This window comes from Aegilops tauschii, chromosome 5, assembly GCF_002575655.3.
Source record: "Aegilops tauschii subsp. strangulata cultivar AL8/78 chromosome 5, Aet v6.0, whole genome shotgun sequence".
NCBI classification, from domain to species: domain Eukaryota; kingdom Viridiplantae; phylum Streptophyta; class Magnoliopsida; order Poales; family Poaceae; genus Aegilops; species Aegilops tauschii.
Window position 1 is genome coordinate 8,025,992 of NC_053039.3, and position 15,625 is coordinate 8,041,616.

At 42.6% G+C, this 15,625-nt stretch overlaps 1 protein-coding gene across 1 annotated transcript; it reads left to right on the forward strand.

The window, feature by feature from the left end:
• The first annotated feature begins 5,389 nt into the window (after positions 1 to 5,389).
• LOC141022465 (uncharacterized) lies at positions 5,390 to 5,749 on the forward strand. Its single transcript, XM_073498728.1, has one exon. The coding sequence runs from the start codon at positions 5,390 to 5,392 to the stop codon at positions 5,747 to 5,749; it is 360 nt and encodes a 119-aa protein (XP_073354829.1).
• The last annotated feature ends 9,876 nt before the right edge of the window (positions 5,750 to 15,625 follow it).

Genomic DNA, 15,625 nt, shown 5'->3' on the forward strand with positions numbered 1-15,625 from the left:
TTGAACATTTTTTCCAAAATACGAACAAGTTTTAAATTTTATGAAAATTTATCGAAAAAGGTTTTTGCCACGCTTTATATATATAACAACAACCACACATTACGGCTAGCAACAAGAACAGAATTTAAAATTTCAAAATTTTCTTGATTTTTTAATATATTTTAGAAGTTCAAACATTTTTGAAAACATATTTTTTTGAAATCTTGAACAATTTAATACTAATCATTTTTTCAAAAAAGCCAATTAAAAAGACTGAAAAAGAAAAAAACATAAAAGAAGAAGAAGAAGAACAAACAAGACCGAGCGGCTGATATCTATGGCCAATAGGCCGGCCCACTCCGTCGTCCCGGGAAAAAAGTTTTTCCATAAAAATGTCCTTCCAATTCACTCTAGTTAGGGTTACGTTTCCTCTCGGGGATGCTCGTCGACGCCGTTCTTAGTCTCTCTGATACGTCCATTTTGCATCATGTTTTCCTATCAAAATTTATTGCATCATGGACTATTATTTCACTTTATGATACAATTCTTATGTCTTTTCTCTCCTATTTTACAATATTCACATGAAGAGGGAGATTGTCGGCAGCTGGAATTCTGGATCGGAAAGGGCTATATTTGAGACATCTATTATGCACAACTCTAAATGACCTAAAAATTGACCAAGATGTATTTTCGAATATATAAAAAATAATGTAGAAAGAAATACCAGAAGGGGACCCATCAGGAAGCGACAAGCCTGGGGGGGCGCGCCCCCGAACTTGTGGCGCCCCCGGCAGGCCTCCGGGGCCCATCTTCTCCTATATGGTGTCATTTGACCTAAAAAAATCAGAGGGAAGGTTTCGGGACGAAGCGGCGCCGTCTCAAGGCGGAACCTGGGCAGGAGCACTTTTGCTCTCTGTCGGAGCGATTCCACCAGTGAAACTTCCCTCCAGGAGGGGGAAATCAAAGCCATCGTCATCACCAACGACCCTCTCATCGTGGGAGGACCAATCTTCATCAGCACCATCTCATCTCAAACCCTAGTTCATCTCTTGTATTCAATCTTTGTCTCAAAACCTCAGATTGCTACCTGTGGGTTGCTAGTAGTGTTGATTACATCTTGTAGTTGATGCTAGTTGGTTTATTTGGTGGAAGATTATATATTCAGATCCATTATGTTATGTAATATCCCTCTGATCTTGAACATGAATATGATTTGTGAGTAGTTACTTTTGTTCTTGAGGGCATGGAAAAGTCTTGTCATAACTAATCATGTGAATTTGGTATTCGTTCGATATTTTGATGATATGTATGTTGTTGCTCCCTTTAGTGTTGTCATGTGAACGTCGACTACATGACACTTCACCATCTTTGGGCCTAAGGGAAGGCATTGTGGAGTAGTTATTATATGATGGGTTGCTAGAGTGACAGTTAAACCCTAGTTTATGCACTATCCCGTAAGGGGTTGATTTGGATCCATATGGTTCATGCTATGGTTAGATTTATTTTAATTCTTATTTTGTAGTTGCGGATGCTTGCGAGAGAGGGTAATCATAAGTGGGAGGCTTGTTCAAGTAAGAACATCACCCCAGCACTGGTCCACCCATATATCAAATTATCAAAGTAGCGAATGCGAACCGAACAAATATGATGAAAGTGACTCCCGTGTGTCCTGAAGAATGCTTTGCTTATTATAAGAGACCGTTCCGGCCTGTCCTTTGCTACAAAAGGATTGGGCTACCTTGCTGCACTTTTTTTACTGTTATTACTTATTGCCCGTTACAAATTATCTTGCTACCAAACTACTCGTTATCGATAATTTCAGTGTTTGCGGACAATACCTTGCTGAAAACCGCTTGTCATTTCCTTCAGCTCCTCATTGGGTTCGACACTCTTACTTATCGAAAGGTCTACGATTGACCCCCTATACTTGTGGGTCATTGGGGTGATGCACTGCAGCTCACGTCGAAGGATACCCGACCGACAGCGCGATACGCAAGACAGTCGACGGGCGCTTTTGAGACCCGAAACCCCGCACACCCGGGAGGGACCCCGTCAGGGAGTGCAGCTGCTATGGGCTGCCCTAGGTCGATTCGATCGCCCCTAGAGCCTTGGGATTCGTAGCTCTCAAACTTGAGGAACAACGAAGAACGAGAAAGAAAAACAGTGGAGAGATAAAACGTAGATGAAAAAGTAGTATATTGATTTGTTCGATTGTGTGTTGTTTCAATCGGCCGTCACCTCCAACATATATAAGAGGCGGCTGGACTTCCCGTACAAGTAAAGGATTCATCTAGGCTTTCCTTACATGAAAAATTACATCAATTCACGTCCTAGAGTCTATTCCAACTCGGATTCAGTCTGAATCTAGCCCAAACTTCTGTCTTCCTCCTTGCGCGGGCCGTCGAATGTGCATATCACCTCCGATCAAGACGGCCAATATATCAAATTTGTGTGTCTCGACGAGACGAACAACTTTGATGTTGATCATTTTTCCAAACAAGGCCATCTTGAATACTCTTCGAAGCCATCTTTAACCTCCAGTCGGACTCGGTCTTGCAGCTAACTGTATTGTCCGAGTATCGTAGTGAATTTGCAGGCTGTATACTATATTAGATGATGATGACTCCAAAACCAAAGTTTACCATTTTGACGATACACACAACTTCTGTGTTGAACACTTTTCCATCCGAGGTCATCTAGATAACCTTTCTGGCACATCTTCAGCTTCTGGCCGGAGCACTCGGATCTCTCCACTCGGATATGAGAGCCTTTCACTCGGATCGCCCGACTGGACTTCTTCACTCGGATGGCAAATTTTTCACTTGGAAGGCAAGCTTTCACTCGGATTACTATATTTTCACTCGGATTACTATATTTTCACTCGGATGGCAATCTCTTACTCGATCGGCAAGCTTTCATTCAGATGATAAGATTTTCACTCGGATGACTACACTTCCATGATGATAATTTTGGTATGTCATGGAACACTTCTACGATAGCACAGGTATGACTATCTTGATTCTGTCATAAAATCATCATGGATGTACATGCATGACAGAAAACGTGACCTACTGTGACAAACACGTATCATCATGAAAGTGTATTTTTTTTGTAGTGCTAGTTCAATCTCGTTACCGGCAAGTCTCTTTACTCGTTCCTTAATACATCATCCTGCAACTAACTCATTAGTCACTTTGCTTGCAAGGTTTCTTATGATGTGTATTACTGAGAGGGTCCAAGGATACCTCTCCGATGCTCGGAGTGACAAATCCCAATCTCGATCCATGCCAACTCAACAAACACCTTCGGAGATACCTGTAGAGCATCTTTATGATCACCCAGTTATGTTGTGATGTTTGATAGCACAAAAGGTATTCCTCCGGTATTCGGGAGTTGCATGATCTCATGGTGGAAGGAACATGTATTTGACATTCAACAAAGAAATAGCAATAAATTGAATGATCATATGCTAAGCTAACGGATGGGCCTTGTCCATCACATCGTTATCCTAATGATGTGATCCCGTTATCAAATGACAACACATGTCCATGGTTAGGAAACCTTAACCATCTTTGATCAATGAGCTAGTCTAGTAGAGCCTTACTAGGGGCCCGATATTTCTTTATGTATTCACACATGTATTTAAGTTTCTGATCAATACAATTCTGGCATGAATAATAAACCTTTATCATGAATAAGGAAATATAAAATAACAACTTTATTATTGCCTCTAGGGCATATTTCCTTCAGAAGGTTCATAAGTGGGTGATTCATGCAATAGAGCCGGCTGTTCGGCAGTATTTGAGGTTGTCTAAGCACACAATAGCGTGGAGTAGAGCGAATCACCCGCCACGGGTTGATAACCCAGGTCACTTGGCCCTTGTGTGGCCCCTAAGGTAGGTGGCTATAAATTCACCAAGGTACTTATGGATGGTGGTAGCAGCATCAACATCCTGTATTATGATAATTTTCACCGGATGAATTTGACTGACAAGGATCTCAAGCCGTCGTCCACAGTGTTTCATGGCGTGGTGCTTGGCAAGTCGGCTTATCCTGTTGGAAAAATATCACTAGAAGTGGCTTTTGGTGACGAGTACAATTACAGAGCAGAGACGTTGTGGTTTGAGGTGGTACAAATCAAGAGTCCATATCATGCTCTGTTTGGATGGCCGGCTTATGCTCGGTTTATGGCTCGCCCTTGTTATATTTATCTGTAGCTCAAGATGCCAGGGCCAAAGGGGACAATTATGGTACATGGTGATCGGAAAATCACCCTGGAGTGCAAGGAAGGAGATGCAACTTATGCAGAATCGGCTTGTGCTACTGAGGAGCTCAAGTTTTATAAGGACAATGATGATCCGGCTGATATGACCCCTCTGAAAAATCCTACTACTGAACAAGACCCTCTGTTGAAGTTTAAATCGGTTGATGATACCAAGCAAGTGGATTTTTTTCCCTGGCGACTCATCGTCGCAGCAGTTCACTGTGGGGGCTAATTTATGGATCCCAAATAGTAAAGCACGCTCATCGAGTTCATCCGTGAGAATCGGGAAACCTTTGCATGGAAACCTTCTGACATGTTGGGTGTACCGAGAGAATTCGCTGAGCACCACCTTAATGTGGATCCCAAATTTAAGCCGGTCAAACAATTCCTCCGTCGTTTTAATGAGGAGCGACGTAAAGCTATTGGAGAAGAGGTAGCCCGGCTCTTGGCGGCTGGGTTTATCGTGGAAGTTTTCCACCCTGAGTGGTTGGCTAACCCTATGCTTGTACTTAAGAAAAATGGCACATGGCGTATGTGTGTTGATTACACAGATCTCAACAAGGCTTGTCGAGCTGATCCATTTGCTCTCCCCCGTACCGACCAAATCATTGATGCAACGACGGGTTGTGAGAGTTTATGCTTCCTGGGCGCTTAGTCTGGTTATCATCAGATCAAGATGGCAGTTAAAGACCAAGAGAAGACATCTTTTATCACACCTTTTGCGGCTTTATGTTATGTGTCTATGCCTTTTCGGCTTACAAGTGCTCACGCAACTTATCAGCGTTGTGTCCAGAATTGTTTCCATGGTCAGGTTGGGCGCAACTTCATGCTTATGTGGACGATATTATGGTCAAGTCAAGGAAGAAGGAGACCCTACTTGCTAATTTAAAGGAAAGTTTTGACAACATCCAGGTCTACAAGATGATGCTTAACCCGGCCAAGTGTGTCTTTGGTGTGCCTGCTGGTAAATTGTTAGGGTTTCTGGTCTCAGAGCGGGGCATTGAGGCTAACCCGGAGAAGATAAAGACACTCACTTCGCTTTCTAAGCCGGCGTATGTCAATGACATTCAACGCTTGGCGGGTTGTATTGCAGCTTTAAGTCGATTCATAAGTTGCCAGGCCGAGAAGGCAATACCTCTATAGCAGATGATGAAGAAGACATATCACTTTGTATGGAGTGATGCTGCCAATGAAGCGTTTGAGGCACTTAAGAAACAATTAGCTGAGCCGCCCATCTTGGCTGCTCCCATAGAAAAAGAGCCTTTGCTCCTGTACGTGGCAGCTAATAACAAGGAATTCAGCGTAGCAGTTGTCGTGGACCCAAAGGAGGTAGGTAAAGAGTACCTAGTCCAGCGGCCGGCTTATTATGCATGTGAGGTCCTGACCGGGTCTAAGCAACAATATCCGCATTGGCAGAAACTGGTGTTTGGGGTGTTCATGGCGACTCGCAAGTTGAAGCATATTTCCTTGGACATCCTATTATTGTGGTCAGCTCTGCTCCTTTAGGGGATATTATTCAAAATAGAGAAGCCACAGACCGGGTTGCTAAGTGGGAAATTGAGCTTGGGCCTCATAATCTGAAGTATGTGCCGAGAACAACCATCAAGTCTCAAGCTTTGGTGGACTTCACAAATGATTGGACAGAGTTGCAAACACCTAAGGAGAAGCCTGACAACACATACTGGATAATCCACTTTGATGGGTCTAGCAAATTGGAAGGCTCGGGGGCTGGAGTTATTTTGACTTCCCCATGATGTTTGCTTGAACTATGCCGGTATTTCCCCAAAGAGGAAGGGATGATGCAGCACAACAACAATAGGTATTTCCCTCAGTGATGAGACCAAGTTTATCGAACCAGTAGGAGAACCACGCAACACCACGTAAATAGCTCCTGCACACAAAGAACAAATACTTGCAACCCGATGTAAGAGAGGGGTTGTCAATCCCTCATGGGTAAAAAGATAGATAAAATTGTAGTAGATTGGATAAATAGATCTCGTGGGAACGCGAGATAAAATAAATTACTAAAATTGCAGCAAGGTATTTTTGTATTTTTGGATTAATAGATCTGAAAATAAAAGCAAATGAAAATAGATCCCGAAGGCAAATATATTAAAGAAGAGACCCGGGGGCCGTATGTTTCACTAGTGGTTTCTCTCGAGAAAATAGCAAATGGTGGATAAACAAATTACTGTTGGGCAATTGATAGAACTTAAAATACTCATGACGATATGCAGGCAATGATCATTATATATGCATCACGTCCAAGATTAGTAGACCGACTCCTGCCTGCATCTACAACTATTACTCCACACATCGACCGCTATCCAGCATGCATCTAGTGTATTAAGTTCATGGAAAAACGGAGTAATGCAATAAGAACGATGACATGATGTAGACAAGATCTATTTATGTGGAAATAGACCCCATCTTTTTATCCTTAACAACAACGATACATACGTGTCGGTTCCCCTTCTGTCACTGGGATCAAGCACCGTAAGATCGAACCCATCACAAAGCACCTCTTCCCATTGCAAGATAAATGGATCAAGTTGGCCAAACAAAATGCAAATATCGAAGAAGAAATACAAGGCTATAAGCAATCATGCATATACAAGATCAAAGAAGACTCAAATAACTTTCATGGATAAAAACATAGATCTGATCATAAACTCAAAGTTCATCGGATCCCAACAAACACACCACAAAAAGAGTTACATCATATGGATCTCCAAGAGACCATTGTATTGAGAATCAAGAGAGAGAGAGAGAGGAAGCCATCTAGCTACTAACTACGGACCCGTAGGTCTACATGAACTACTCACGCATCATCGGAGAGGCACCAATGAGGATGATAAACCCCTCTATGATGGTGTTTAGATTGGATCTGGTGGTTCTAGAACTTGCGGCGGCTGGAATTGATTTTCGTCGACTCCCCCAGGGTTTCTAGAATTTTGGGGTATTTATAGAGCAAAGAGGCGGTGTGGGAGGCCACCGAGGTGGGCATAACCCACCTGGGCGCGCCTGGGCCCCCAGGCGCGCCCTGGTGGGTTGTTCCCCCCTCGGGGCACCCCTCTGGTACTTCTTCGGCCCATCTTGTGTCTTCTGGTCCAGAAAAAATCCAGAAAAAATTTCGTTGCATTTGGACTCCGTTTGGTATTGATTTCCTGCGATGTAAAAAACAAGCAGGAAATAGCAACTGGCACTTGGCACTATGTCAATAGGTTAGTATCAAAAAATGATATAAAATGATTGTAAAACATCCAAGAATGGTAATATAACAAAATGGAACAATAAAAAATTATAGATACATTGGAGACGTATCAGCATCCCCAAGCTTAATTCATGCTCGTCCTCGAGTAGGTAAATGGTAAAAACAGAATTTTTGATGTGGAATGCTGCCTAACATGTTCATCACATATTCTTTTCTTTCTAGCATGGACATTTGGACTTTTATATGGTTCAAAGCAATAGTCTAGTTTTGACATGAAGACTTTAATAATCAAGATATCAACAAGCAACCATGTCTTTCAAAATATCAATGCTAAAGTAAGTTATCCCTAGCCCATTATGCTCAGTCATTGATCCATCCATGAAACACACTCGAATACTAGCTATACCCAATGCTCAAGTACGACTGCCCCTTAGTTGGTGTTTTATAAGAGAAGATGGAGACTCAAGTAAAAAAATAAAAATTGCATAAAGTAAAAGAAAGGCCCTTCGCGGAGGGAAGTAGGGATTTGTAGAGGTGCGATAGCTCAAAGCGAAAATTGAGAGATAAAAACATTTTGGAAGGCATACTTTTCCCACCAATGAAAACGACTTAGAGTTCCCAACACTTTCCATGCTAGATATATCATAGGTGGTTCCCAAATAGAAAATAAAGTTTATTCCTTTTTCCACCAAACTTTCACTTTCCATGGATAACCGTATCCACGGGTGCCCTCCATACCAACACTTTTCAAGGAATTTATTATTTGATAACATAAAGTAAATTCAATTTTCATTTCGGGACTAGGCATCCCTAATACCTTTTCCGTACTCTCGTGCAATGACAAGTGAATAAACACTCATCGTGAGAATACCACATCTAGCATGGAAAATATCAGCCACCCCTCACCGCCTCGCGAGCGGTACGAGCACACAAAAGAGAAATTTATTTTCAAAATTAGAGATGGCACATACAAATTTGCTTAGAACGGCATGAAAATACCTCATATAGGCAGGTATAGGCAAAACTGGTTTAAAGGGTTTCGGATGCACAAGTAGTGATCATACTTAGTGCAAATGAAGGCTAGCAAAAAGATGGAGAAGCGTCCAACCAAGAAACGAAAAATCTCATAAGCGAGCATTAAGCATAACTAACACCGAATAATGCACCACAAGTAGGATGTAATTTCATTGCATAACTATTGACTTTGGTGCTTGCATAGGGAATCACAAACCGTAACACCAATATTCTTACTAAAGCATAATTAGTCATCAACATGACTCACATATCATATCTTCATATCTCAAAACCATTACAAAGAACCAAGTTTATTTTGTCCAATGATCTTCATAAAAGTTTTTATTATATCCTCCTTGGATATCTATCACTTTGGGACTAATTTCATATGTCGCTTTTAATATGCTCAAACAAATATAAGTGAAGAACATGAGCATAATATTTCTTTCTCACATAATAATTTAAGTGAAGCAAGAGAGAATTTCTTAAAAAATTTACTAACTCCCAAATAAATCTAGGTGAAGCATGTGAGCATTTCTTCAAAAATAACAAAGCACACCGTGCTAAAAAAGATATAAGTGAAGCACTAGAGCAATTCCATGGCTCTAAAAATTTAAGTGAAGCATAGGAGCAAGCATAACATAATTTTTGGCTCTCTAAAATAGGTGTGTCCAGCAAGGATTCAAGACTTAAAATAAAAAGCAAAACAAGCAACGACTCATGTCATACAAGGCGCTCCAAGCAAAACTCATAATGTGCGACGAATAAAAATATAGTTCCAAGTAAAATATCGATTGTTGTTAGAAGAAAGAGGGGATGCCACTCGGGGGCATCCCCAAGCTTAGTTGCTTGATACTTCTTGAATATTATATTAGGGTGCCTCGGGCATCCCCAAGCTTAGCCTTTTGCTAATCCTTATTCCTTCATCCATCGTAATATCACCCAAAACTTGAAAACTTCAATCACACAAAACTCAACAAAACCTTCGTGAGATCTGTTAGTATAAGAAAGCAAACCACTACTATAAGTACTATTGCAAACCCATTCATATTTTATTTTTGCATTATATCTATTGTATTCCAACTTCTCTATGGCAAAAACTCTTCAAAGAAAACCATAGAATCATCAAAACAAGCACACAACGCAAAGAAAACAGAATCTGTCAAAAACAGAACAGTCTGTAGCAATCTGGATATTTTGAATACTTCTGTAACTCCAAAAATTCTGAAAAATTAGGACAACGTGAGAAATTTGTTTATAAATCCTCTGCAAAAGAATCAACTCCAAAGCACTCTTCTGTTAAAAATGGGAATTATTTTCGTGAGCGCAAAAGTTTCTGTTTTTCAGCAAGATCAAATCAACTCTCACCCAAATCATCCCAAAGGCCTTGCTTGGCACAAACACTAATTTAAACCACAAAAACACATCTAATCAGAGGCATAATTGGGTATTTTATTGAAAACAGCAAGAAAACCAAAAAGCAAAAAGATACAAGTTGGGTTGCCTCCCAACAAGCGCTATCGTTTTACGCCCCTAGCTAGGCGTAATGCGAAGGATCTAAGTGTTGTCATATTTGTTCTCCAATTCTTCAATCAAACACTTGGATTTTTTCAAGGATTTAGCATATAAATTCTCAACGACAATACTTCTAGGCACGATATTGAAAAATTCATTCTTGCAAATAGGGTCTCTTATCACTTCAATAAAATTGAGATGTATACTAACCATCTTGAGATCTCCTTTATCATTAATAGAAGTTGCTCCCTTGTTTTTAGTAACTTGAGTAGTCTTGCCAATTTTTATGGGGTTTTTGGTGGAAGCAAAAGTCGTACTTAAATTAGTAAAGATTTCTTCCAGTTTATCAATCCTAGGCGGGCTTTCTTCAATTCTTTCATGAATTACAGTCCCCTTTTCCTTTAACAACTTAAAGACTTCTCCCGCTTTTGACCCAATTTTAGTAGCAAAATTGTGCATCTTTTTATCCACTTGAGGTGGACGCCACGGGCCTCATGGGCGGAGCTCGTGGCCGCCAGCGAATTTATCCTATCCAAATCTGGCCTGCTGGGCCCTGTTACTGCTTAGGGGCTTGTTTTGGCACAGAAGGTGGGACCATGCTGCCTCTAACCAGTCTTCAGCTTCTGTGGGCTTTAGCGACGGTGGAGGGGCGATCTCGAATGCTGGGGCGGTGGCCCTGGAGGTGGACGCCGCAGGACTCATGGGCGGAGCGCGCGGCCGTTGATGAATTTTTCCTATCCAAATCTGGTCAGTCGGGCCCTGCTACTGCTTCGGGTCTCATTATGGGGCAGAAGGTGGGACCTTGCTGCCTCTAACTAGTCTTCGGCATCTGTGGACTTTAGCGGCGGTGGAGGGGCGATCTCGGATGCCTAGGCGGCGGCCCTGGAGGTGGACGTCGCGGGGCTCGTGGGCGGAGCTCACGGCTGCCGGCGTATTTCTCTTGTCCAAATCTGGCCGGCCGGGCCCTGCTACTTCTTTGGGGGCTCGTTTTGGGGCAGAAGAGACCTTGTTGTCTCTAACCAATCTTCGGCATCTGTGAGCTTTAGCGGCGGTGGAGGGGCGATCTCGGATGCCAGGGCGGTGGCCCTCGAGGTGGACGCCGCGGGGCTCGTGGGCGGAGCTCGCGGATGCCGACGAATTTCTCCTATCCAAATCTGGTCGGCTGGGCCCTGCTACTGCTTCGGGGCTCGTTTTGGGGCAGAAGGTGGGCCCTTGCTGCCTCTAACCACTCTTCAGCCTCTGTGGGCTTTAGCGGCAGTGGAGGGGCAATCTCGGATGCCGGCGCGGCGCCCCTGGAGGTGGACGTTGCGGGGCTCGTGGGCGGAGCTCGCGGCTGCCGGCGAATTTCTCCTGTCCAAATCTGGCCGGCTGGGCCCTGCCACTGCTTCGGGGCTCGTTTTGGGGCAGAAGGTGGGATCTTGCTGCCTCTAACCAGTCTTCGGCAGCTGTGGGCTTTAGCGGCGGTGGAGGGGCGATCTTGGATGCCGGGGCGGCGGCCCTGGAGGTGGACGCCGCGGGGCTCGTGGGCGGAGCTCGCCGCCATCGGCGAATTTCTCCTGTCCAAATCTGGCGGGCTGGGCCCTGCTACTGCTTCGGGGCTCGTTTTGGTCCAGATGGTGGGACCTTGCGGAATTTCCTATTCACCGCACATTGCGGCAAATTGTCGACGTTTCGCACAGGGAGAGCGAGGGAACGTTCTAGCTGGGCCAGCCCATTTAACCGTCTCAACGCGCCCGGTTTTGGGAACCTTCTAGAGGTGCCCAGCCGGTTTTTTCTGGTTTTGGGAAACTTCTAGAAGATTCCTAATCCGGTTTTTTTATTGTTCTGTTTTTTTCGTTTTTCCTGTATTTTTCTTCTTTTCTCTCCTTTTTCCCTATTCTGTTTATTTTTCTTTTGTTTCTATTTCGTTTTTTCACTTTCCTTTTTTTTATTTTATCATTTTCAATTCTATTGATTTCTTCAATTTATTATTTAAAAAAAATCGTTGTGTTTTACTGTTTGTTCATAAATTCGAAAAATGTGCAAAATTTGAATCCCATAAAATGGTCGTGTTTTTCAAATTTTGTTCACGTATTAAAAATTGTTCGAGCAAATCAAAAAATGTTCAGGTTTCAAAATTGTTCAATGAGTTTTCAAATTTTCAAGAAATGATCACTTTTTTCAAAATTTGTTTGCTTTTAAAAAACCGAAAATTGAAAATATGTTCACATTGTTAAATAAATGTTCGCATGTTCAAAAAAGTGTTCACAATTGGAAAATATGTTCTGAATTCGAAAATGTAAACAAATAAAAAAGTGTTCGTTTTCTAAAGAATATAGAATTTCAAAATTTGTTTGCAATGTTCTAAAAATGTTCGCGATGTTCACTTTTTTCTGAAATTTGTTCACAAATTCAAAATATATTCAGGAGTTTTCCAAAAATATTTGTGGTTTTAAAGTTTTTTAATCCCAAAAAATGTTCCGGTTTTTTAAATTTTGTTCATGGGTGAAAACACGTTTGAAAATTTCAAAAAATGTTCACGTTTAAAAATTGCTCAAGGGGTTTCCAAATTTTCAAGAAATTATCACTGTTTTCAAAATTTGTTCGCTTTTACAAAAAGGAAAATTGAAATTTTGTTCACATTGTTAAATGAATGTTCGCATGTTCAAAAAAGTGTTCACAATTGGAAAATATGTTCGGGATTTGAATAATGTGAATAATTTCGAAAATATTCTTTTTCTAAACAATATTGAATTTCAAATTTGTTCACGATGTTCAAAAAATGTTGGAACTTTGAAACATTTGTTCACGATTTTATTCGAACATATCTTTGAAATATTTTGCCAGAATTCAACACGTTTAGAAATTCCAAGATATGTTCGAATAAAATCAAAGGTGTTGAATTCTGGCAAAATGGCTAGTTCATATATATTAGCACTGCAAATTAGTCACTTAGGATTATTAGCTCAGAAGGCTATTGGGAGCACCTGCCAGGTCTATAGTTCGATTCCCACTATGGCTCGTTATTTTTCTTATTTTTGCTACAGTACCAGCGTGGCTTCCCATCGTGCTTGATACAGCCAGCACCCGCACCCGTCTGCCATGGGCCGGCCCACTCGCTGCGTATCCTGTGCGAAGCGACGTCCTTTTGCCGCAAAGTGCGGCGTATAGGAGCTCCCGGGCCTTGCTGCCTCTAACCAATCTTGGCATCTGTGGGCTTTAGCCGCAGTGGAGGGGCAATCTCGGATGCCGGCGCGGCGCCCCTGGAGGTGGACGTCGCGGGGCTTGTGGGCGGAGCTCGCGGCTGCCGGCGAATTTCTCCTGTCCAAATCTGGTCGGCTGGGCCCTGCCACTGCTTCGGGGCTCGTTTTGGGGCAGAAGGTGGGACCTTGCTGCCTCTAACCAGTCTTCGGCAGCTGTGGGCTTTAGCGGCAGTGGAGGGGCGATCTTGGATGCCGGGGCGGCGGCCCTGGAGGTGGACGCCGCGGGGCTCGTGGGCGGAGCTCGCCGCCACCGGCGAATTTCTCCTGTCCAAATCTGGCGGGCTGGGCCCTGCTACTGCTTCGGGGCTCGTTTTGGTCCAGATGGTGGGACCTTGCGGAATTTCCTATTCATCGCACATTGCGGCAAATTGTCGACGTTTCGCACAGGGAGAGCGAGGGAACGTTCCAGCTGGGCCAGCCCATTTAACCGTCTCAACGCGCCCGGTTTTGGGAACCTTCTAGAGGTGCCCAGCCGGTTTTTTCTGGTTTTGGGAAACTTCTAGAAGATTCCTAATCCGGTTTTTTTATTGTTCTCTTCTTTTCTTCTTTTCTCTCCTTTTTCCCTTTTCTGTTTATTTTTCTTTTGTTTCTATTTCATTTTTTCACTTTCCTTTTTTTATTTTATCATTTTCAATTCTATTGTTTTCTTCAATTTATTATTTAAAAAAAATCGTTGTGTTTTACTGTTTGTTCATAAATCCGAAAAATGTGCAGAATTTGAATCCCATAAAATGGTTGTGTTTTTCAAATTTTGTTCACGTATTAAAAATTGTTCGAGCAAATCAAAAAATGTTCAGGTTTCTAAATTCGTCAATGGGTTTTCAAATTTTCAAGAAATGATCGCTTTTTTCAAAATTTGTTTGCTTTTAAAAAATTCAACATATGTTCACATTGTTAAATAAATGTTCGCATGTTCAAAAAAGTGTTCACTATTGGAAAATATGTTCTGAATTCGAAAATGTAAAAAAATAAAAAAGTGTTCGTTTTCTAAAGAATATAGAATTTCAAAATTTGTTTGCAATGTTCTAAAAATGTTCGCAATGTTCACTTTTTTCTGAAATTTGTTCACAAATTCAAAATATTTTCAAGAGTTTTCCAAAAATATTTGTGGTTTTAAAGTTTTTTAATCCCAAAAAATGTTCCGGTTTTTCAAATTTTGTTCACGGGTGAAAAAACGTTTGAGAATTTCAAAAAATGTTCACGTTTAAAAATTGCTCAAGGGGTTTCCAAATTTTCAAGAAATTATCACTGTTTTCAAAATTTGTTCGCTTTTACAAAAAGGAAAATTGAAATTTTGTTCACATTGTTAAATGAATGTTCGCATGTTCAAAAAAGTGTTCACAATTGGAAAATATGTTCGGGATTTGAATAATGTGAACAATTTCGAAATGTTCTTTTTCTAAACAATATTGAATTTCAAAATTTGTTCACGATGTTCAAAAAATGTTGGAACTTTGAAACATTTGTTCACGATTTTATTCGAACATATCTTTGAAACATTTTGCCAGAATTCAACACGTTTAGAAATTCCAAGATATGTTCGAATAAAATCAAAGGTGTTGAATTCTGGCAAAATGGCTAGTTCATATATATTAGCGCTGCAAATTAGTCACTTAGGATTATTAGCTCAGAAGGCTATTGGGAGCACTTGCCAGTTCTAGAGTTGGAATCCCTCTATGGCTCGTTATTTTTCTTATTTTTGCTACAGTACCAGCGTGGCTTCCCATCGTGCTTGATACAGCCAGCACCCGCACCCGTCTGCCATGGGCCGGCCCACTCGCTGCGTATCCTGTGCGAAGCGACGTCCTTTTGCCGCAAAGTGCGGCGTATAGGAGTTCCCGGACCTTGCTGCCTCTAACCAATCTTGGCATCTGTGGGCTTAAGCGGCAGTGGAGGGGCAATCTCGGATGCCGGCGCGGCGCCCCTGGAGGTGGACGTCGCGGGGCTCGTGGGCGGAGCTCGCGGCTGCCGGCGAATTTCTCCTGTCCAAATCTGGCCGGCTGGGCCCTGCCACTGCTTCGGGGCTTGTTTTGGGGCAGAAGGTGGGACCTTGCTGCCTCTAACCAGTCTTCGGCAGCTGTGGGCTTTAGCGGCGGTGGAGGGGCGATCTCAAATGCCGGGGCGGCAGCCCTGGAGGTGGACGCCACGGGGCTCGTGGGCGGAGCTCGCGGCTTGGGTGCTCACCGGTGGCCATGGTCGAGCGGGGGGCGTGGTGGTCGGGGTATGGCGTGTGGTGGCGGTGGTACGACAGTGGTCCTCGTGACTCGTCTACTTCATATCGTTTGACAAGGAACTCTTGCCAGGGTGAAAACCCGATCTTACTGTGGTCAGGCCGGCAGCGGCGGCACATCTGGCGTCGTCTCCTTTTTGAAGGTGTCGTCACGGGTAGTGTCTCGT

Coding starts and splice junctions, on each gene's coding strand:
- LOC141022465 (XM_073498728.1), top strand. CDS start 5,390: ATGATGAAGAAGACATATCACTTTGTATGGAGTGATGCTGCCAATGAA.